This window comes from Exophiala bonariae (assembly GCF_035927105.1).
Source record: "Exophiala bonariae strain CCFEE 5792 chromosome Unknown scaffold_11, whole genome shotgun sequence".
NCBI lineage: Eukaryota > Fungi > Ascomycota > Eurotiomycetes > Chaetothyriales > Herpotrichiellaceae > Exophiala > Exophiala bonariae.
Window position 1 is genome coordinate 519,664 of NW_027042486.1, and position 23,469 is coordinate 543,132.

At 48.7% G+C, this 23,469-nt stretch overlaps 9 protein-coding genes across 9 annotated transcripts; 4 read left to right on the forward strand and 5 right to left on the reverse strand.

Moving 5' to 3' along the window:
- Window positions 1–1,209, forward strand: LTR84_001847 (uncharacterized protein; the record flags this gene model as incomplete). Its single annotated transcript, XM_064845465.1, has 3 exons — window positions 1–278; window positions 333–504; window positions 562–1,209. 3 exons carry the CDS (start codon window positions 1–3, stop codon window positions 1,207–1,209), a joined length of 1,098 nt encoding a protein of 365 aa, XP_064707010.1.
- A 769-nt stretch (window positions 1,210–1,978) lies between these two features.
- On the forward strand, window positions 1,979–3,907 carry LTR84_001848 (uncharacterized protein; the record flags this gene model as incomplete). Its single annotated transcript, XM_064845466.1, has 1 exon — window positions 1,979–3,907. One exon carries the CDS (start codon window positions 1,979–1,981, stop codon window positions 3,905–3,907), a length of 1,929 nt encoding a protein of 642 aa, XP_064707011.1.
- Window positions 3,908–9,939: 6,032 nt separating this feature from the next.
- LTR84_001849 (uncharacterized protein) lies at window positions 9,940–10,857 on the reverse strand (the record flags this gene model as incomplete). Its single annotated transcript, XM_064845467.1, has 3 exons — window positions 9,940–10,560; window positions 10,625–10,777; window positions 10,840–10,857. The coding sequence occupies 3 exons, from the start codon at window positions 10,855–10,857 to the stop codon at window positions 9,940–9,942; spliced, it is 792 nt and encodes a 263-aa protein (XP_064707012.1).
- Window positions 10,858–11,882: 1,025 nt separating this feature from the next.
- Window positions 11,883–13,439, reverse strand: LTR84_001850 (uncharacterized protein; the record flags this gene model as incomplete). The annotated part of the gene is made up of 2 exons (XM_064845468.1): window positions 11,883–13,311; window positions 13,378–13,439. The coding sequence occupies 2 exons, from the start codon at window positions 13,437–13,439 to the stop codon at window positions 11,883–11,885; spliced, it is 1,491 nt and encodes a 496-aa protein (XP_064707013.1).
- A 3,235-nt stretch (window positions 13,440–16,674) lies between these two features.
- Window positions 16,675–18,243, forward strand: LTR84_001851 (uncharacterized protein; the record flags this gene model as incomplete). Its single annotated transcript, XM_064845469.1, has 1 exon — window positions 16,675–18,243. One exon carries the CDS (start codon window positions 16,675–16,677, stop codon window positions 18,241–18,243), a length of 1,569 nt encoding a protein of 522 aa, XP_064707014.1.
- Window positions 18,244–18,411: 168 nt separating this feature from the next.
- On the reverse strand, window positions 18,412–20,028 carry LTR84_001852 (uncharacterized protein; the record flags this gene model as incomplete). Its single annotated transcript, XM_064845470.1, has 4 exons — window positions 18,412–18,724; window positions 18,851–19,248; window positions 19,341–19,922; window positions 20,023–20,028. The coding sequence occupies 4 exons, from the start codon at window positions 20,026–20,028 to the stop codon at window positions 18,412–18,414; spliced, it is 1,299 nt and encodes a 432-aa protein (XP_064707015.1).
- Window positions 20,029–20,571: 543 nt separating this feature from the next.
- LTR84_001853 (uncharacterized protein) lies at window positions 20,572–21,175 on the reverse strand (the record flags this gene model as incomplete). Its single annotated transcript, XM_064845471.1, has 2 exons — window positions 20,572–20,721; window positions 20,780–21,175. The coding sequence occupies 2 exons, from the start codon at window positions 21,173–21,175 to the stop codon at window positions 20,572–20,574; spliced, it is 546 nt and encodes a 181-aa protein (XP_064707016.1).
- A 59-nt stretch (window positions 21,176–21,234) lies between these two features.
- On the reverse strand, window positions 21,235–21,738 carry LTR84_001854 (uncharacterized protein; the record flags this gene model as incomplete). The annotated part of the gene is made up of 1 exon (XM_064845472.1): window positions 21,235–21,738. The coding sequence occupies one exon, from the start codon at window positions 21,736–21,738 to the stop codon at window positions 21,235–21,237; it is 504 nt and encodes a 167-aa protein (XP_064707017.1).
- An 843-nt stretch (window positions 21,739–22,581) lies between these two features.
- On the forward strand, window positions 22,582–23,295 carry LTR84_001855 (uncharacterized protein; the record flags this gene model as incomplete). The annotated part of the gene is made up of 1 exon (XM_064845473.1): window positions 22,582–23,295. One exon carries the CDS (start codon window positions 22,582–22,584, stop codon window positions 23,293–23,295), a length of 714 nt encoding a protein of 237 aa, XP_064707018.1.
- Between the last annotated feature and the right edge of the window lie 174 nt (window positions 23,296–23,469).

Sequence of the window (23,469 nt, forward strand, 5' to 3'; positions counted from 1 at the left end):
ATGGGTATCGAAGATGCGCTTTCAGCCGAGCTCCGCGAGAAACTGAGAGACGACCTATTAGCAACCGATCTCAAATTCGTCGCTGAAGTCCCCAAGGTTGAGCTGCACGTCCATATCGAAGGAACGATTACCGCAGCGCTCAGATGGAAATTGACCCAGAGAAATGGCACGAAGCTAAAGATAGCAAAGAACGGGCCTGAGCTGAAGACCCTAGAAGAACTGCAGGCCGCAATGGACTTGCTACGGCCAGATTCCAGTCGCGTGAATAACGAGGAGGAGTGATTTCAGTTCTTCGAGGCTTATTACGAGGGCTTTGAATGTCTCAAGACCAGAGAGGATTACTTCGATCTGGCAATGCATTATCTTGAGCACGCTGCCAAGATGAATGTGAGGTACTGCGAGATCTTCTTTGATCCACAGGGTCACACGAGTCGTGGGATATCATGGGATGTCATGATGGGAGGTTTCCGACAAGCTTCGGAAAAAGCTGAGAAAGAGTTGAATGTAGGTATCTCTCCACCCGTTGTTTGCTTATGGGCGGCAACTGACAATCCGAAATAGGTGACATCGGCATGGATCATGTGCTTCCTCCGAGATCTCCCGCCAGAATCGGCTATGGAACATTACAAGGCTGCACTACCCTATCGCGATACGATCATCGGGATAGGGCTCGATTCGAACGAGACGGACCGTCCACCATCACTTTTCGACGAGGTCTTTTCCCTGGCTCGCCGCGACGGGTTCAAGCTCACCATGCATTGCGATGTGGATTCGAAGAATACTCACGAGCACATTAGACAGGCGGCATCCGCGATCGCTGGCACGGGCCTTGACCGCATCGATCACGGTCTCAATGTTGCGGAAAGCCAGGATTTGATTGATTTGATTCTGAAGCGTGATGTTGGCATGACGGTCTGCCCGTGGTCTTACTTGAGGCACACCACATATGCAGAACTGGGACCGAAGATTCGCGTCTTGTACGATGCGGGTATCAAGATTAGTATCAACAGTGATGACCCGGCGTACATGGAAGACTGTTGGGTCCTGGAAAATGTTTTGTTGGTGAAGCATCTGTGTGGGTTTGACGACAAGGATGTTGCGGTTCTGGCCAGAAATGCCATCAATATCTCATGGGCAACGCCAGAGGTCAAAGCGAATGTATTGCAGGAGATTGACTTGGTGTATGATCGATTCTATCCACCTTCGTGAATGGAGGTGGAATTCGAAAAGTTGGACAAGGCACACCCATTCATGTCCTACGGATATGCTGGCAACCTGGGACTGGACTCTGACAGCATGTCAATCGTTGAGTCAAACATCCAGATTCATGGAGGTGAGACATGCAGTAAATACACTAGTTAGTTAAGATTACTTACCGAGGTAGGGAGCCCCACAAGAACACAAATGAAGGACAGAATAGGGGTATTGGAACGAGGTGCAAGCGATACCCCAGATTGCTATCTGGGTTAAGGCGCACAAAGTTTACCTATTTCGTAGAGCGAAATACTGTAAGTTATGCGAGCGAGACTCGTCAAAAATTGCAGCCGCCAGTACTCACTTCTGTAACAGATCTTTTCGTCTCTGGGTCTACTTGATGCCCTCATGATAGGTCTCTAGTTTTCCAATTGGCATATGGCTTGACGTGCAATATTCGATTTTAACCGTGCTAGGCAGGTAGATATATTTTGGTACCAAAGCGGCGCTCGTGGCGTTTTCCCGGCTTAGCTCAAGCCTATGAGGATCGAAGTGCGGACCGGGGCGTCAGATCTTCAGCTGATGGGTTAGGTCTCGATCTCGGGATTCGCGGCTCTTTGCACACGACAGCCGAAAATTGATAGCGCGTGAAATTGCAAGAAAGCTCAGCACTCGACAACATGAGTCTCGGATCGATATATTCATGGTACCATGGCTGCTGCATCTGCCCAGTCGACCAAGCTGTGTGGAAGTGGCTCTCTCCTAATCTCTAGTTCGAGCCACGATGGACTCCAAATCTAGCCTACCATCAAGCGATGACAATAACCACGAAGCATTCACAAAGATATCAATTCATGAAGTTTCTCAGGATCCAACAACGACGATACCCTCCAGAACTTCTACCTATGTCGACCGCTGGTGGCTGTGGGAGGTCTCGGCATGGGTTGTCTCATTTGCAGCACTTGCGTCCATGATCGGTATACTCGGGGCTGTTAACAACAAACCCATCCCGCAATGGGGTATCAGGAAAAACATTCGAGGCGCCGAGTACAGTGTCTCCATCTCCATCAATGCGCTACTGTCAATCTTCGCAACTATCATGAAGACCGCCTTGATTATTCCCGTGGCTGCCAGCTTGAGTCAGCTTAAGTGGAATTGGTTCTTGAGTGAGAATCGGCTGTTAGATTACCAGAAGTTTGAGGCTGCTAGTCGAGGGCCTCTCGGATCTGTCATTCTCATATGGACACTTCGTGGGAGGCGTCTTGCTTGTCTGGGAGCGTTTATTATTATTGCTGCCCTAGCTCTCGATTTCGGTTTCCAGCAATTGGTTAGCTATCCCGTACAACCAACTAATACCTCACAAACTGCTCAGATACCGATCTCGACGTATTACGATAAAGCTTTGGTTCCAACAGTGAACGGGACCATTGTCGCCAGCAGAGCAACAGGCCCGGAACAATCGGTTCTTGGCGACATATATACCGGGACTTTCAACTACAATGGTACATTCTTGTCGACTCCTACTTGCGAAACAGGAAACTGCACGTGGTCAGAGCTGTACAACTCTCTAGGCATGTGTGGACAATGTGCAGACGTCTCGACCAGCCTTCAAAAGACATGTGGTAGCTACATGGGCACCGTCGGCGTGAGCCAGATGGACGACACGGCCGGCTTCCTAACTACCGTGCCGGCCAATACCACACTTCCTTACTGTACCTATTCGTTACCCAATGGGCTATCGATCTCATCACAGTCGATGTCATATGATTATTATGGCAGCTACACGTACCTGAATGTGTCGAGTAGCAGCTTGAATGTATCCGCCTTTGGCAACATTGGTAACACTGTATCAGTCCTCAGCATGCTGCGCCCCGAGTGGGTTCCAAAATTTGTCAACGGCACAGAAAATCCCAAGCTCTCAGTTTCTCAGGATACGTACGGGTGGATCAAATCAGTGGAGGCTACCCAATGTTCGATGTATTTCTGTGTCAAGGAATTCAATGGAACTGTCAGCCAGGGAAAGTTCACAGAAATGGTCGTCGGTACAGTTCAGAATGATACGGCGTCCTCGATTTACGCGATCGACCAAAACAATCTCTTCGACGTACCCTCCTTGAATTTGACCATCAATGTCCAAAACCGAAGCCAAAGCTCAAATTTCAATATCTCTGGTTATGCCTATCAGGGTATGTCCATTCCATTCGATACATGGTGGGACGGGAACACTACTGGCAATATCAATGCCATGGTGGCCAATAGCAACATCAAGGAATATTCCTCGTACCTTATACAGTTGCTTGACGGCCTGGACAGCAACAGCCTCAACAGAACGATCGAAAACATCGCAGTGTCCATCACTAACAACATTCGCACTGCATCGAACGAGTTCGTGGCAGGCCAAACTGTTTTGTGGACTCCTGTTGTCGTGGTGGTCTGGCGTTGGCTGGCCCTGCCCGTGTCGCTCCTCGTCCTTGCCCTCGTGTTCCTTCTCTGTACGATTGTCATTTCCTCCAAAGAAGACGCCAAGTTGTGGAAAGGAAATAGCCTCACGAGCTTCTACCACCCGCTAAGTAGCGAAGGCAGGCACCAGCTCGTCCCTGTTGAGAATCCAAGGCAGATGGAGGAAGTAGCCCAGAACCTTCGGGTACGCTGGATGCAAACCGAGAAGGGTTGGAGGCTAGTGCCAGGGTCCCAACCGGAAAGAGTAGTGTAGCTAAAATTTCAGTGCTTTCAATAACAGTCAGGCCTTTAATGAACATGAATCCTGGCGGGCGTTGTAACCGCATCTCCTTGAATTAGTAGCGAGCGCAATTTATATAATTTCCGGTGAGCTGATCAACATCAATCTTTTATTTTGGTCGAAGGATCTACCTTCAAAGATACTTTGTCTTCGTTAATGAAAATATGTCCGCAACGTGGAACAAAAAGATCGTTTTGATAGGGTTGATCGTCTTTGGAGGAAGTATAGTTGGCCTCGAAGGCAAAGCCTGAGCCGACCTCCAGGCTTCGCTTCCGCTTGCACAATGACATAGATAGAGGTTGTACCATCGCAACACGCGGTGCTCATGTGAGCATGCCTCCGAAATCCTATCCAACTCTCTCAACCGAAGATGCCTCCTCCCACCTCCGCCATCCCAATCTGTTCGATTCAATCCCATGTCCTTCCCATCTTCGCGGCAAAAAGTCGTCTTCGGTCTGCACGGGAAACGAATCCTCCACGATTGTAACGGCGATATATCGGGTTGTAAAGAATGATCATGAAGTTCACCTAACCTACCAGATAATGACTGCGAGTAGTCACGTGGTTGGCTAGGCTGGAGATTTCACCACTTGGGGCAAGGCTGGCGAAAATAAAGCTCGAAAGCGGCGTAAAATGTCTCACCAACATCAAAAACCTCCAGTAGGTCGACAAATCTCTCGTGATAGACACTCCACAACATCTCAAGTTTTCGATCCACGGCTTGGCCAACGGAATTCCTGACGGCGAGCTTGCCTGACCCAGGGAGATCCTATCCGCTTTCCGTAGGCCTTACACGGAGCCTCGTATCTGATTCTGTTGACTTGTGGGTCCTCATAATATCACTGCTCAGCGAGCGGCCTATTCTTTGAAAGCTGTTCCTCCGTCCTTCAGGAGGAAGCCAATGTAGATAACTGGAGCCTGGAGCATCCTCAGTTACTTAGCTCTCCTCGGCATCGTTACCGGCCTCATCAGGGGACCCTGTACGGTCTTGTATACGGGACCTGGACCGCCCCATATCAATTCCAAATGGAGGTTGAAGTCACGATTTTGTTCCTTGAGGAGCTAGTATACCAAGATTGCGGTCATGGGATTGAAGGATAGGACCTCGGTTCCAGTTCCCTTAAGCGAACATTCCTATCTAATTGCCAGATGTACGGATAGAACGCTACTAGTCCTCTCAGTTCTTGCGAAGGATTCCGTAATATCAAAGTAATTTCGTACAATCGAGCTACTGTCACCGCACTTGTCTTGGCTGTCATCCCAATCAGGATTAGCTGGTATCTCGCACTCCATCCACGCCTGTGAGGATGCAAACTCTCCTATCACTCTCCCTCCGTACTTGAATTCAACTCGTCATTGAGCCCTATTATTGGACCTGATAGAGCGCCGTTATAGCTACACTTCCTTGAATATAGTAGCCATTCCTCCAGTGCCAAGGAATTCGTCGAAATGGCATTGCACGTGTTTCACCGCCCCCTTCATCGTTAAGGTAAATTGATACTCTGCTAGCACTTCAAATGACGGGGGCAGAGTGAGTATCTATAAAGTATAAATATCCCGCCTCCAGAGACTCAGGTTGTATCATTCTACCATATAACTTCTTACAAATAAAAGTGCCTGCCTTCTTCCTACTTGGTTCACTTCAGCCAACATGTTCGTCAACACTGCTGCACTCATCGCCGTCCTGACAGCCTCTGCGAGGGCTTGTATCCACTTCCAGGGAGGCACAACCTACGGCCCTAGAAATTACCAAAGCCCGAGTCTCTGGACTTACTGGTACAGATTTGAAGACAATGGTCAGAAAGTGTGTGATAGCAAAGCCGGCCTACGCGATGGTGACTTGACCCGCTGGTGGGCTCATTGCAGAGAAGGTAAGACGCCGTGAATCAGCTAGTGCTAGTTGGATGAGGCAGGCTGACAAAGACATACGTCCGCAGGCTATGCTTTATCATTCTCGATGGACGGGAAGCACGTTTGGTATCATGCCGGCGGCGTCAACTATGAGTTCGATACCAATTCTAAAAGTACGACCTACTGCTGTCTGGGAGCGTGCGAGGATAGGGGTCCTAAGGGCAAATGCACCGATCATGACTGGGATACTTGGATGTACTGCTGAATGGGCTAATTTCCAGCCTGCTGGCAATGGTGAAGCCGACTATTTGGGAAGATTTATCCAAAACCAGCACCACCTTGTCTAGTCATGCGACTCGGCGTCCGTCTGAGCAGACTGGTGCCGTCGACGAGTTTTCACCTCAGTCACTCAAAAGCTTATGCGCATTTATTCTCTCGGGTTTACGCTCTTCTCAGGGCAAAGTCTCGATGGCTAGCAAGAGATTTCATGGATTCATTGGTTGTCAGTTATCAAGAGCAAGGATGCTCGCAACATAATAGAAATGGTCATAACAATAGTCCATTAATGACAGAAGCCACCATGTCATAGTTACGCGCTGCATTGCTACCACTTACTCGGCTGTTGGGTCTCTCATAATGAAGGTTAAATGAAGCCACCTGAATTTAAATCGTATCGTTGCATAGTCAGTTACTGTATAGAAGATATTCATTTCTGAAAGAGATAGTCGATGAAAGAGCGGTGAGACATTCGGTAGAACTATTCCTTCTCGTCAGTTAAAGCTAACCTTGAAATCCTACTTCTGTCACGAGATAGATTGGCCTTGCTGGGTGAAATTGGAAACGGTAAACCTAGTACCCTCTGATCGGACAATATTCAAAAGGCTTGAGGTCGCCACGAGGAACCTGGTATTTTTGGGAGGTATTCATTGAGCAGCCGGATCTTATTTCTAGACGGCTCCTCAATGGTAGTACCTGGCCCCATTTGTAAGTATATCGATCCTCGTAGCCTTTATAGTCTCGGTTCTAACCACTCGGGAGATAGAAATTGGCATAGCGTACTGGTTGTTACTAGCTTCAGAGGACTTGTTGGGGTCAGTAAAGAAAGCACTAGTATAAGCACTTCGTATAAGTGAAGAGTTATTGGATGCCGGAATAACGGAATCCGTCTGTCGGAGCCGAGGCACTCCAGATTCGCGAAATTACTGAGTGACAATACAACCTCAATTCACTGCAATTGCCACTGATGATCAATCGACTTAGTGTAATCTCCGACGTCATATAGGATCCGATGATTTAGATCATTCCTCATCTAGTTTTATATAGGGATTAGACTAGCCTCCATGAGGGCCTCAGTTGAAGACTCCCAATGTCAATGTGGAAGTGGGGGAGCCGGGGAGGGTGGGTAACTTTTCACCACATTATTACTGTACCTACCCACCGCCCTTTGGAACGCCGGTCTTCACCGTTGTTACCATCTTTCTTCCATTGCCCACTCGCCTTGCTGTCTTCTCCGATACCCTACCCTTCTGATCTAGATCCAACCATCATCATCCAACCATCATGTCACAACTCCAAAACCCCAGTCCTCAGATCACAAAAGTATACCGGAAAACTCGACGGCCGCCTGCTAGTCTGAGGACCAAGACCGGATGTTTGACATGTGAGTGTTAATTGACAGCCCCATGTTAGAGTCGCCCCTGTGCCTCCGGCAATGTGATTGTTATCAACCTTGGTCGACGTGTATTTGGGAGATTGCAGATACTCGTTGCACAAGCCACTGATCGATGTATTTTGACCTCAGGCCTCCGACGGAAGAAGAAGTGCGACGAAACCATGGTAATCTGTCGCAACTGTTCACGCAGCGGCAAGGACTGCAGATGGCGCCACTCCTCCTCCGATATGTTACCACAGCAGCAAGGATTGACGATAGCAATAAACCCTCCCACTCACAGAAGTCAGGGATCGATCTCTTGGAACCTGTGGCCCTGAGCACCAGGAGAGCCTTGGTGTCGTTCTATGTCCCCGCTGCGCTTTACCTTCCTTGCTCACCCGTTTTATTGCCGGAAACAATGTCTCTATTCCAGTACTATGCTGATGTCTACCTCCCCCAGATCACTAGACCACAGTCAAACCGTCATTTCATTACTGCGGCTGAGCAAGAAATAATCACAATCGGTCTACATAGAGCTTTCTTGCTGCACGTACTGCTGGCCACCTCGGCAAGTCAGTTGTCGAAGCGAGCTGAACACTACAAAGCAGTTGCAGAGTTCCACTACGGAAAAGCCGTCAAGGGTCTCAGGCTCAGTCTTGAAGAGGACGCTCAGATAGATACGGGCGCAATTTTACTTGCAATAATTGGCTTGTGTATTTATTCAGTACGTGATCTCTTTCAACAAAGTGAACATTTCCTTGGGGGAGGGGGCCCCCATGCAGTTCTTTTCACTGTCTTCCTCTTTACTAATGGATGTCTCTACAGTCGGAATCGGACGATCCCCAACCCTCAGGAGAAGTGACCATGCACATCAATGGCGCCGCCAAAATAATCCTCCAGTGTCTATCCAACAATCCAAGCTACTACCACCGAAATTATTCCCCAGCTCAGACCGCCAAGCAGCGTCTGGTACTGGAGTCTTTCTGCTTCCACGCCTCTCGGAGGAGAAGATGCCCGCCAGATCGCTAGCGGTCAGTGAAGCTGTCTTTGCAGTTCAAGAGCTCTGCGCTTCCGACGAGCTCTTGGAAAATCCTGCATGGAGGACCTCTCCACTCCTGGGGCCGGCCCCGAAGCTCTTCAGCCACGTCTTTCATATGTCTCTTCTGCAGAATCAGCCCTTCTTAAGTGCTGGAGACCTAGATCACTGTCTTAAACTCGAAACAGAGCTGCTGGGATTGGAGTCGTCGATCGACCCGAAGGGTTTCCTCCAGAACAGAGACGGTTGCGACCGTACCATTCTGGGGCTTCAGCTCTACATCCTAGCCTGTAGGCTGTTGCTGAATCGCATGCTAGACGGCTCGCCGAAACTATCCAGCCACGCCCTGGTCACCCAGGCATTGCGCATCATCATTCACCTGGTACCCGTCGAGTCAGATTACCATGCATCCTATTATCTCTGGCCTCTATCTATCATCGCCACATCAATATCTCAACTGGTAGCTCACGATCTGGGCCTCGAGCTCGGCAATTGAATTCACAGCATGCGGGCAGGGATAAATTCTACCGAAGAACGCATCTGCATTCTGTTGACAACATGGGAGGCCATGCATACACTCTGACAATATACCCCATGTCCTTCCCACATGAAAGAGGAATAGGTACATGATTTTCTGTCGCGACTACTCCCTGTACAGTCTTCGAGGAAAATTCAAGTCTCGAAAACCACAAAACCTCTCAGAGTTCCTCACATTTGGTCTTTTTCATCTCATTGCCATGCAACTTTCTTGTTTTTTTGCAGTCCGCCGATCTAGTAGTGTCAGACGAGCACAATCGTCGGCAGAATATGGTGCATGCGTGTGTAGGCATGGCTGAATTTCTCGTGATGGCTTGTCCTTGTCAGAGAGAGTGGGGGAAGTAGTATGATACTTTTTCTCAAGTAACACACCGACCTACTATCTTCTCAGCACTTCGTTGATAACCTCTGTTGCCGTCAGCACTTCCTCGTCCTGGAAGCGCCATCCTACGATCTGTAAACTACACGGGGCACCATCAACTGCAGCAGTATCAACTGAAACCCGCAAGACGCGATCATGGTCAGCAAGATTTCACATAACATAACCTGGAGAAGTCAGAGGTTCACCTACAACCGCCACAGGAGTCCACGGCTTTATCTGCCTTGAGAAAAGGCACGATGGCAGCAGGAAACTGGGCATCGTTAGCACCCAAGATATCCACCGAGTCCATCTCCAAGGGTTTTTCGAGCAGAAGATATGGTACGTACGTCAAGAAGATTCCAGTTTAACGTATATACCGGCATGCCAAAAGTGTCGTGTGGAACAACGGTTGCCCGAGCACCGGGACACAGCAGCACATCCATATCTGCAGCTCGCCACTGGACAAGCCGTTCTTCCCTGTACTCACTCAACGCGGTATTGGAGTCCCACACATCATCAATGCTGTATTTACGGGGCTCGACCAGATTCCTGGTTGAAATTCGGGCCAACTACGCGATTGGGTCTTCGACATTTTCCAAATGTGAGAAGGGCGTCATCTCGTTGTCCAGGCTGGAAAAGCCCCCGGCAATGACCGCGGCCCTGCGGATCGATGGCACGGTCGGGCATAGAGTGACATGATGTCCAGCTGTTTTGAGCTTCGTAGCTGCTGATTCCAGGGCACGATGGACTGGTGGTGCGAGTGGATAGTCCTTATCGCCAAGCATGAGTCCAACCTTCAACAACTGCCGTGGTACTTCTCGCCATAGGGCCGCTAGTGAGGACCAGTCGCGTGTCCATGGCCTGCTCTGGATGACGACTTTGAAGAACAGTGACAGGTCTGCGGCGGTGGACGCAATCGGGCCCGCGGATGGGACGATACCGGGAGAGTCTTTTCTTGCGGAGAACTGTTGTCTCCCAAATGGAATGCGGTCGGCGGTGGGATTGAACCCGTAGGCACCGCAGCATATCGACGGTGCTCTGATGGAACCGCCAATGACTGTTCCGACACCTAGGATAGATCCCCTCAGGCCCACCAAAGCTCCTTCGCCGCCGCTGCTTCCGCCAGCCGTCAGGTTCAATTTGTGTGGATTAAGTGATCGGCCAAATACATGATTCACTGATTCCATTGTCTGGGTTCCATAGTTAGGCTTTATCTCATATGTAAGCTGAAGCCATCTAAGATCATCATCTTACCAGCATGGTTTGAGGCACATTTGTCTTGACATAGAGCACGGCTCCGGCGCCCAAGAGTGTGTCTATTAAAGTAGAATTGTGGTCCGAGACGGGCTTGGTAAGATATGAAACGTAACCCAGGGTGGATGCTTGACCCTTGATCATGAAGCAATCCTGGATCGATAAACTTTAGTAATTTGCCATTTTATCATATCGTTCAACGGCTCGAGAATCACCTTGACACTTATGGGCATCCCATGAAAGGGACCTAGCGGTTTTCCTTCTCTTAAAAATTAGTCGTCCAGGTCCCTTCGCGCGTTCTACAGCTTCCGTGAACATGATCTCTGTCAAGCAATTTGTCTAGCGTCGATTAATTCTATGAACTTTTCCCGCATTTCCATCAAGACCCTACCAACTGCTGTGCAATGGCTGCACGTTTACAAGAAGCTTTTGTAATCTCCAGTGAGAAGACAATTCCGGTTGCCAGCATTCCTAGGAGCGTTTCGACGCTGTAATTCTCAATTAAATGGACCTCGCGTGTGTTCAAGAGGTCAAGGGTCTGTAGCAATTGGATGACGTTAATGGCAGAGGGGGGCGAGATGCTCTTGGTAATTTCTTTTGGAAGACGCCATTCTTCTGGAATTCGAGACTCACGGTCCCGCAGCTTCTCTTCAACGAGTGCAGGGGAAAGCAGAAGTTTTGGAAGCAGGTATAAATCCTCCCATCAGGTTTGCAGGATTCACAGTAACTTGACTGTTGTTGGAGCTCGAGCCCGGGTCGAAGTGGCTTTCGAAGATCAACCAGGATAGAAGCCAAGTTTTGACCAATGGCATCACTTTCCGCAATGGAGGCTGGTAGCCACGAACAAGGGACAGGTTCGATAGGTTATTGTTTTTGGTGCAAGTTTTGCAACCTTTAAATCACCAAGTCATGTGGAACTCTGCAATCAGTTGCTATGGATCCTGTTACAGTCCACCCTTAAACGTTACATTCTATCATGATGGATGTAATGCACCACAATCCTCCATGTCTGAATAGGTATCGCACTTCCGGTAGAAAGAGGAACCGCCAGATACGGGCCCAGTCAAAAGTTCAATGTTCTGAGAACGTTATTATTATTCAAGTGGTTAGTAAAAAGTCTATGAAGGCATAGTAAGGCCCATTATACGTTCAATATCTGGAACATCTTCGGAAACGCTATTTATGTCCACACATCCCTCCGAAGCTAAACTCACTTTTCGAAGCATCTCGGAACAGTCATACAGATGCCATGATTAGGTCAAGCGGCTAAGTACTTCAACCACTGCTCGATGTCAACCGCAAGTCTTTCTCCAATAGCGTTGTCCATGATCCCCTCCTGCCATCCAATGTCTACACACAAATCACCCCCCTGAACGCTGACGGCGCTGATGTGAAAAGCTGGGGCATTGACCTCAGCACTCAAGTGGAACCTGGCTCCCTGAATAGACCATTGCTTGAGTTCGCCACTCTCAAATGAGCCCAGGTTTGTGACGCCCCAGGACCGAGCTCGAGGTTTGCTGAGCTTACTTTTCATCAGCTCGCGCCAGTCTTTGACGTAGTGCATCAACCCCACCGGATCATTCTCCATGTCCGAACTGAGTTTGTCTCGAATCTTTTGCCGGTTCCGTCGAGCGAGCAGCCATACCATGTCCTGTAACTTCGCCTTGATTGTATTCTCGGACTGTTGCTGGGCAGATCCTCTTCGAACTCGATTGACAACACCAGCGTCAAAATTCTCCTCGATCAAAGACACTTCATTGTCCATGGTCTTTGCTGGCTCATGCCATGGAAACTCGGACGGTTTTAGAGGCATAAACTGGCGCAGATCAATGGCTGTGACTGATGACAGTGCTTTCATCTTGTCTCCACCAAGTTGTCGAGCCAGAGAGAACAAAGGCAAAACGTTGAGTAAACCCGTCAGAGTCGTTGAGTGTTCGCGACAAGCTGCCAGTAAAGACTCCAAGGTTGATCTATCTATCGTTATCAGACGTGATTCTGTACGGTAAGGGGCCGCGCGGATTGGGGCCCATCCTACATCTGCGGGGTTGCGTGCTACCAGAAAAGCTGGGAACAGTTCCCTGTAGATGGTCAACAGGGTAAAGCCCCAAGACATAGATATCTTGCGGAGAGACTCTATTGGAGGTGGAAACCGAATGGTGATATCGCCGAGTTGCAGTTGTCCATCTACTAGACTGGACAGATTCGACTGGGCCCATTCGTCGTTCAAGTTTCGAGCCAGGGTTCGATGGAAGAGTTTGGCCGACATGCCATCGAACCAGGCATGGTGCCAGCAGAAGACCACATCAATGGCTCTTGGGTTACTCTCATCTTGGAGAATATGTAGCCGCCACCCCGGACGTGCATCAAGTTCGGTGAACCACTTGTGTAAGGTATTATGGATCGTCGTTTCAAGTTGGGCTGTGTAATCGTCTGTCCGTTTTATGAACTGCCACTGCAGTTGCCTTGTAAAATCGATGCTCCTTAGGCTGATCCAAAACGGTCGGCTGGAATCTTCATTGGAAAGGGCAACCTGCATCAAAGGATGCTGGAGTACTGAAATGGCTACAGAGCGCTCCACAGCAGTCTTGATTTTAGTGTTTTCGACATGATCAGCAATCGAGTACCGACATGACACGACCGTACCACAGTGCTGTCGCAGTAGGTGAAGAGAAGATTTGTATGCTTCCCTTAATCGCTGTCAGACTCCATATTCATAACCAGGGCGGCTTTGAGGCAGAATGCGGACAACTTACAGATGGCTTAAGGGCCGGATAACTCGTGACTCATGCGGTATACTTCCTTGCGGTTGACCCATGCTACTGACATTCCGACTCGCTCAATACCTGTCAAGAAGACGAACGATAGTTGTTTGATGGAGATTTGCGTTTTTGAATATTCTCGTCCACAGGGCAGATCGCGAAGTTCGTTCCCGCTGGAGCGAAGAATCTGACCATTTACTTCCACCTTAACCACCCTTCACCTATAAAGTTTTCAGGTGCTCGCTTAGAGCCCACGAGCGCCCTCTTGTGAGAAGATGCGCTGTTGGCATGGGAAAGGAGGAGCAGGCTGCGAGATTGAAAGATTCTTAATCCGGTACTATCTCTCCGAGATGTGCATCCCTTCGCCTAGGCCGTTATCCACAACACGAGATACGCTCGTATCCGAGTACGTAGTACGCGACACACGAGGGCTCAGATGATACCTGTCGTCCGATCCCAATTACGCCTGAAATCTGCATCGACATCATCTTACTTTCATAACAATGACACGGGTAGGACTGCCTTGAAGTGTGGAGGATACTTCGTGTTACATGACGTTACTCTTTGAGTACACCGTTATGGTTTTAAGAAAGGGGGGAATCTACAGAGCTCCTGAATAACCGGTAATTCAGCCTGAGTCTTCTATTTTCTAGATCTTGGTGATAGACATAGCGCCCTTATTGCTTGCGCTTAAGATATATCTATTCTACAAGGTACTAAGTAGTCCCATTCGCTAGTAGTCTAAGATACAAATATCAGGGACTGATAATAAGCTTTTAAACTTTAGACTACTTAGAGAAGAATCTTATACATAACTGCAACTGAATTTAGTTTTAAGAACAGGGACCCAGTCAAATACTAGTTCTTAGAAGTCCGGCAATGATTTTTCTAGCAGCTAGCACCTTTTTGTCTGGCGTTACACTTACAGACGCTTTGGGAAGATCGGCAGAAAACTAGTTCATTATGAGGCTCTGCTGATCTTCTTGGTGAACAAAAGTCCCCGAGGGCGAGGCGAAGCTCATACATATATTTAGACGAGGGATGGAAACCCTATCTCGGATCTATTGTGGTATTGGACGCTTTGGGAAACCTCGGGAGACTCGGATACACAAGCCACTGGCATTGTAGCTGCACCGCAGGTCGGGTATGGTGAGCATCGCGGAACTTGTGCGACCAATTCTGAAGATAGAGCGGAGCCGACTCGGAGTGGAGCGACGCCTTACGTTACAGATGAATACTTTACGCTTGAGCGAGCGAGAGTATCTAGTTTTCTGCGGTCGACTTCCGAGGTGACTTGGGTGTAGACAGTACTGAATGATAACATTCTCGACTACTTGCGGCCAACCTCAACACATGTTTCAACGGCTACCAAGGGCACGATACTGAATCATGTTTATCACATTGCAGACAGCTTCGTGAATATGACACAGCCCATCTGGCGAAGCCAGCCGTGGGGCGCCGGACCTAGGGATCAGCCGGAGAGGAAGGTCATTCGAATAGGACAAACATCTCTGCTTCTTGGATCTGAGGGGCCTGGAGTATAGTGATTCTTCGATACTTGTCCTATAGCGGACGACCCATATATAGATAGCTTCCACGAAATACATCAAGGCCAGATTTGTCAGAGTATAGGATCAAGCTCGTTTGCAAGAGTGCTCATCGGTAGGGAGGTCATCTCAGGACCACCAAACAAACAACGTATATGACCGATTCTTGCAGGACACAATGTCTCTACTGGAGGTGTGGTGACCATTAAATTAAAGTACGATTCGCATCGCCCCTGCGCTAAGAGATCGAGATCTAGGCTTTTCACTTATGGACTTTGAGCGTCTATCGTCATGACGATTCCTTCATCTCTTCGGATGTCATTCAGCCTCCTCAGCGCTTTGTCCTCTTAGCACCTTCTTGAGAGCCTGTGATCGTAGGAGAGTAGGGCTCGACATTGCCTTTGATTCAAAGAGATTCACTTTCGTCCACTAAGTTATCGAATCTGTGTCCACAGGTTCGGCGTTGAGATTACTAGACCAGATCCTTCGGGTACACTGGATCCAGACCGAGAAGGGCTGGGGCTAGTGCTAGCTAGGGTCCCGAACAGAAAGAGATAGGTCAAATTCTGGTGCTTCCAGTGCTAGTGAACACGAAATTGGGTGTTTGTTTTCTGGATCTTCTTGACATTGTAGCCTGGAGACCTCCGTGCATCTCCTCGTGGACTAATCGTCGCCAATCAAGGCTGTCGATACAAATTCCTAACTGATGAGTATGGGTTTCGACGCGCAACTGTCAGAGTGGTTCACACTAAACTTTATGGCATAAAAGTGCCCAGCCTCGGGCCTCGGGCCTCCTTACTAGGTTAGGTAACTAGGTAGGAACGGCTTGAAATTAGGACTAGTTGCTTGGCGGAGCACACATTTCTCTCACTCAACAAATGTTGTCTATATGAATTACATTTTCTGCCTTTTCTCTCGCAATCGACCATAGGATGGGGAAAACAGGGCTTCCCGTTCGCTCAGCCGTACTTAAGCTCCATGCCGATTCGTTAGTACTAAAGTGGGTGACCATTTGGGAATCCGGATTGTTGATTGTTTTTTGTCTTTTTGCATTTCCAGTTGAGAGTAATATGACAACGTATCACAAGAGGTCGTGCACCATACTCGAATCGTCCGGTCTATGAAATCGTAACTAAGTCTCTACCTTTTCAGGCTTCTTTCGGCTTCCTCGCCGGTCTATCCTCTTGCCTTGTATCTTCTCGCGAACCCGCGACGCTGCCATCGACATCAAGCAGGGTTCCTTTCGTCCACCATGATATCGCACCTGTGCCCACAAGTTCAGCCTTCAGATTTACAGGAAATGTATGTAGGGTGGCTGTATCATATCTAACAGGGTGAACGATGTGATGCTTCGGTGGCCTTAGTCGCAATGTTTGACTGCGGGGTGTAAATTACATTTGGGGGCAATTCTGAGATGTTCCAGTCTGCAATTCGCCAAAATTGCCAGCTCAGCAAGATCTGCAGGTCTTTAGGGATCAAGGGTGATTCAGCTCTGGGCTTTTTCAATCTCCACTGAAAAGACCTGACGCGTCAAGGATTGGCACAATACGCCTCAAGGGGAGGTGGGAGCCAATGGGCTTGGCAGTTACACATTCCATACGAGAACCACCTACATTCCTTGCAAAGCAATGACCACGGCAAGGAGATCATGAACCGGCCTCGAAATTCTTTTCATACAAGACCACGTCAAGTTCTCCCAGTCGAGGCAGGTAGTACTCTCAAAAACCAGGCCTTCTATCTCGCTATGACTGAGTCTGAACCGTTTCTTTACTCGAAGTTGGAGGCTGATGACAATGAAGAGCAGACTGCCACTGCAATTCCTCTCGAAGATCACTACCATGATGATCCAGCTTTGACACCACGTCAAGATCACGCCGATCTGCAGAGATATGTTCCTCGAACTTACTGGAGCTTGTGGCGCGATATCTCCGAATGGATCTCAAGTAGAGTGGAGAAGGCGACATACGTCTGGCCGCCCACGCCGCCCACCACCCAGGATGTTAAGCAGGCTCTCATTCAAGCCCTTCCTCGCTTATTCAGACCTACCTCACTGCGCAAAACGTTTGAACCAGGCCCAACAGCCTACCTCGATGCTCTACGAGGGTACGCGGCTTGGAATGTCTTTCTTGCGCACGGTTACAAAGGCTATCACTTCTGGTACAAACAACAACCGTTCCTATCGGCCCTCATGGCTGGTGAGGCCATGGTTGCGCTATTCTTCGTCATTTCCGGTTACGTGTTGAGCTATCGTCTACTCATTTATACACGCAACCGTTCTGGTGAGATGTTGCTGGTCGGCCTAGCGAGTAGTACTTTTCGTCGGGGCATACGCTTATACGGCTCGACAATTGTAGCGCTGTTCGCGGCGCTAATTCTGGTTCGCCTCCGATTATATACTGACGCCGGCAAAGGAAATTTCTACTTTGAATCAATGTGGATACAATTAAACGACTGGTTCTGGACACTCTTTTATTTCCTTAATCCTTTCTCCAATCAAATCTGGGGCTATTATAAAGAAGAAAGTCTACAGAACAAATATCTTGGACAAATGTGGACAATTCCCGTTGAGCTTCGCGGCAGCATGATTCTATTTATTTACATCGCAGCGACTTGCAAGCTACCTGTCTATACTCGAATAGCACTAACTTGTTTACTTGTGATCGTCTCTCATTACTGGATGGTTCTCTACGTCGCACAATTCTTGATGGGTATGCTCATCGCCGAATTCGCGCTGCTACGCTATCCAGAGCGACTTACAGTATCAGTCTCGCTCACTGAGCACAGAAATGGCCCGCGAGAGCAAAGCGTAGCTTCAAAATGCTTCTGGACGCTGGTGTTTATCGTCGGCCTCTTTCTCCTAGGACAACCTGATGAGGACACCAATACTCTCGGCATCTTTGGTGACTGGCCCTGGGCATTATTACGCTCCTGGCTTCCAAATTGGCTAGGTTATGGAGAGAAGATATACTGGTATCTAGGCTTCGGGTCCTTCTTCCTTATCCTTGGCCTTGAGATGTATCCAACTTTGCAAGTGCCACTACGATGGGGCTGGAGTCAGTACGTCGGCGAGCTCAGCTTTGGGATATACGCACTACACGTTCCTCTTATCTTCACGATTACAATTTACTGGTGGGATCCGAAGGTGAGAGTAGCAAACGAGTGGGGTGACGGCTGGGGTGTTCTACCCGGCGCATTGGTCATTCATGTGGCAGTTTTCACTTGTGCAGATTATTTCAACAGAATCGACAAACGCGTGGTGCGCTTAGGCAGATGGATCCAAGAACAGTGCTTTGAGCGTTGGGAGAAGTTGTAGGTACAAGAATTATAAGAGAGTGACCAAAACCTTTCAGTCATAGCGCAAATGGTCGCTCAGATCGGGCATGCAGCAATCAAACAATTTTCGGTATCTATAATACAATCAAGAGATCTCAAACCTCGCTAAACCGATTTCCACCCTCGCACTATGCCTCTCGCAGCCTTGTCACTGCGAAGAATGCTGGAATGGTTCACTCAGCAGCGCATCGTATTTACGACGAATGGCCTCGCTATCTGCCCACACAGCCTTGATTTGTTCATCTCTCCTCCGACAATCTTCTGGCCCCGTGGTAACAACCCGTTGATTTCCCTGTGCACGAGCACCTTTGACCAAAGCTGCGGTTCGTGGTTGTCGCTTCTCAGCGAATCGTTGGAATATTTCAGTGAGAGGAGCTCCAAGTGTCGCGATTTTGCCTTCGTAATCTGTGTCCGTGGCATCAAGGCTTGGGAGTGCATTCGAAAGGGTATAGCAATCTTCCCTGTTGATCGATACTGGTCAGTACATGCAGGAGCAACATTCGGGTTTGCACTAGGTGATAACAAGATTCAAGAAATTTCGACCTCAACAGTGGATCCACTGCTTGAGACTGGCTTTTGAGACTTACAGGGCCTGGTTCGCTCCTTGGCCCAAGTGTGGGCTCGTTGGGTGAGCAGCGTCGCCAACAAGGACACATCGTCTCGAGTGCCACTGTTCTGGCTTCATCTCTTCACGATCATAAATGCCGAACTTGATGATCCTAGTAGCTGAGGTTATCAGTTCATAAGGGACGCCGTCACTCCATGACTTGACGTGCTCGGACAACGTCCGTTTGCGTTCTTCGATCTCTTCTGCTGTACACAGCCCCCACGCAGCTTCTTGACCAGATCCTTCAGGCAATGTGATGGCCCATGAGGCAACGGTCGGGGAAACTGGGTATGATATCACGTGCACGCCTTCGCCGTACCAGTTCCGCATCGCTGGAAGGGCTCCAAGGGCCACTGGAGTTGGTGACAGACCAGCCGTCTTTGGTTGGAGCACGATATTTGTTAGCAAGGAGGTTGGTGGACAGTCGAAGACAGATTTTGGAGTATTTCCAAATCGTTGGTGCCACTTACCTGAGTCAAGCCTGTGAATTCGGGCAATCCTTCTTCGAGACCAGTCTTTCCCAATAGCACTCTCCTTGAAGCAGCCTTGATACCATCACAGCCAATCAAGAATGAACCGGTCACAGATTCTCTCCCTTTGAAGTGCGCAGTAACCGAATCATCCGTCTCCTCGACATCATCCAGCTCCCAACCCTCCCTGACATCGACACCGAGTTCTTCGACCAGGCTCTTCAATTTTAAATTCAGCTCGGTACGCTTGACGCCAAGTCCTGGCGTACCATACTTCTGCTTGAACGTAGTTGGGATACTGGAAGTGCCTAAAACCTCGTCGTTCGCAGTCTTGTCCACAAAAGCTTGGAGATCAATTGAATCTCGTTGAATCTCGGGGAGGATGCCGGCTAGACCGAGAACTTTGAGTCCGTTCGGCATCAACATTAGTGAGGCGCCTGCATCTCCTAACTTGGTGACTTTCTCGAATACAATCGGCGTGTAGCCTTTGCGTTTCAGGAAATGTGCTAGGACAGGCCCAGCCACACCGCAGCCGATGATCAGTACTTTGACTTCCGGCATACTAAGTATTCGAATGTTTCTCTCTTATTGTTGATTTTGGTAGTGGGTGTCGGTACAAGTCTTTTTGTGGGTCAGTTTCAGTCGTAGGAGTCGTTGAGTTCTTGAGTATGGAAATGAAAACCATCATGGCATCAAGGCGTGGACATCATAGATATAGCAAAGGTTGTTGAACCATCAACAGCCAACTCTAAGGTCCAGTTTCCAAAAGCGTGAACGTTTATGCTGCACACGAGCTCATGCGGAATTACATCGGATGAGGGAAACATACGATCGAATCAAGGTGTAAAATTATCGGAGATGGATGTGCATGATGCCCAACTCCACCAATAAGCATGATCTATCGTATGAGTAATGTTCCGGCGACCCCCAGCCTGTTTTTTATTTATACTACCCAGTAGAAAGCTACACATCGAGGTTTTAGGATGACGTCGGGTCCTGTTTGCTTCAATTTATAGGATTCTTGTGCACCACTGTCGCGTGTATCCTTTGCTCACTGTTATACCTTCCTTAAATGATAGTACTAAGGCAGCCCAAGGCGACCAAGCCAATCCAATTATTGCCAGGCATTGAAAGGCAGGCACAGGTTGAAGAGAGCACTTAAGGGCTCGTGCTTGGTGGCCAGGAGCCTATTAATAAACATAAGTGACAAGGTGCCTCCATACTTCGATAGTTATACTCTGGCTTGAGGCAGCGGATATCCGCCAAGCTGCTCAAAGAATTGTTGTGCCTGAGTCAACGCCTGCTTCACTTCTTCACCCATGTACGATGCGATCATGGAGTTTCGTGGCCCTTCAACTTCTCTCGTAGTCCCACCTGCAACCTGCAAGGAGATATAAATCAGTAGGGAGGCGCCGGACACAGACTAACAAGAAACCCACCAGGTAGCATCTTCCAAAAGTAACAGATTCTGCAGGATCGCCAAATAAACCAAGGCTCGTCCTCAAAACCGCATCCGCCACATTCGTCGGCGTATTCAGTGGCAGCCCACGCTGCCGGTACTTGTCTGAGTATCCTTCCGTAATGAATGTAGGAGTGATGAATGGTGCGACAGCATTAACCTGGACATCGAACTTGCGCGCCGCAGACTGGGTTGCCCGTAATAGTCCAATGACACCATGTTTAGAAGCAACATAACTGACCACGGACGTTCCTCCGAAGAATCCAGAAGTCGAGGATATGAGAACAATGCTGCCTCTAGTGGGTGCTGGTGGGGTCCCAACGAGGGAAGATGATGCTTCGAGCCAGGGAAACTGTTGAAGCGGGTTGGACTGCATGTTGAACATTGCCAAACGAAGGGCTACGTGAGCATGGCTTGTCAGTACAGGGCATCGCCTTAAATCAGTAACTCTCTGCGATCCTGAGCATCATATGAATCGTGCATATTTCTGACTAGATCTGGGGCCACGATGCAGACTATTATGCGCTTACTGTTCATTGTCCCCTTAAGATTGACATCAATCACCCTCGCAAGACCTGGTTCCTCCTTAAGATCTCCCGTACTGATGTCGACATCAAAATCGAAGAAAGGTTTAGTTTCCATGATTCCTGCATTCGCAACGACGATGTCCACTCTTCCAAAATTTGATTTCGTGGTTTTGAACAAATCAACCATAGAAAACCAATTCGTGATATCAGCGGGGACAAAAATCATACGGCCTCCACCTGTGACAGAATTAATGATCTTGTTCGCGGAAGAGGAGGCGGATGGGAGATCTGCGATCACTATATTCGCGCCGAGGCGTGCGTAAGAATCGACAATTGCTGCACCAATGCCATTGGCGCCTCCGGTGACCACAACCGTCTTGGATTTTAGGTCTGATGGCAAGGGAGATTTCATCTGGACGATGCTGGCGTGCAAGTACGAGTAGTGGTTTTCAATCGATTATCATGAATTCTATGTCAACTGGAAATCGGTGTTGCTCAAGGTCTGTAGAATGGGAAGACGTGGTTCGTGTAAGTCCAAAGAAAACTAAACTGGTAGAGCCAGAGTGATAAGACTTCGCACGTACACTAAGCGCATTCTCTTCCATATCAAAGGGCAGCTTTGTAGTGCAATACCATGCCGAATTATGCGTCTCTAAGCGAGCGTACACAGCTGCAGCATTCATAGGGTTGCCATTTGTTCTGTCCCCGGTATTGATTGGGATTTGAATTCCCAATTGCGGCTCATTGGCCGAGACCAATGGATCCAGCGAGCAAGCTGAATTCCATGTGTGCTGTAGTTCAGCATGCCTCATCTGAATGACGTATCCGATTCTGATATCTTGCAGAGACAACCTGCCATAGAATTTGGTGTTTTCGTCCTTGGTGGAGAGAGGGGATTGTCAGCCTTGCCATCTCCGAAAAAGCTCGGAGATGTGGTTCTGGCTGGGAAAATGAAATTCCTCCGTGTCTGATTGGTGGGAAACCACGCTCACCCACGAGATTTTATCTGGCAATTATACCGTACCGTGTTGTGAATTGTCGTATGCTGCGAAAATTTATATCAACCTGACCGTTCCGGCATGGAACGAGATCATTGGGGCTAAGAAATGGGTAGGAGCTGCTAAGTACTTGTGAGTTAAGCTTGAATGATAAAGCGTTGGTAATAGTCTACCGAGGTCTGACGCAATATGATTTTTCAAACTCGAATCTTCGCCATACTGGATATATCGCAGACCATACCTTCGATATTAGCGAGATGTCTCTGCCACACAGTTATGGCATAGTATTGAACAATGGTAGCACGATTGTTCACGGCCGTGGAGCCAACATCAGAACACCGTTTAGCGCTATCCCAGTGATAATGCACGAGTTATCGCCTGGTCAGCATCTCCATCTGCAAGAACCAGAACAAGGCCAGTCCAAGATTCGTTCATACGGGGGTCAACTTGGTTTCATCGAATTCACAACCGATTATCGCTTGCCTCGACACGTGCATATATCACCACCAGAGTCGCAAAATCCGAATGATCAGGCTTTCACTGCAGAGCGTATTCTCGTACTCTCAGGGGTTGCTCTCGTTGAGTTGAATGGCGAAATATTCGTTATACCACCAAAGACGTTAGTGACGATTGCCCCGGGCGTGCCACACACATGGACGGCATGCGCAAAAGGTGTGAGAGTTTCGGCTCCTCCAGACACAGAAGATATAGCAAAATGCACTGGTCGTGATAATGCGCAGCGTCATGCGCCCGAGCCTGTTGTCTCCACCGGACAATTTTTGATGGTGTACGAATATGAAGACCCAACGGGGTTCTTTCCAACGAAGCAGACCGATACGCTCAAAGATATCGAGCAATATGAGCGCTGTGACGATTTGGAATCGATCCGAATACCAGCTCTGAGTGCACATGAGGTCCAGCAGCGCTGTACCTTTGTCTGGGAGAAAGCGATCTGGAAGAAGACTTCATGAGCTGCTTGCTACGGTTTCAAGTGAAAATGAGTGCTATGGATCAACACCTCAGCAGGTATTAGTAGAGCCGAACAGCTGTGGCATGTGGTTGTTGTGAGTAGTTAGCTGATGAGCGCAAGAGAACCTCTTTGCGATAGCCACTTGATTGGCATGACATTTCAGGTTGAATAGTGT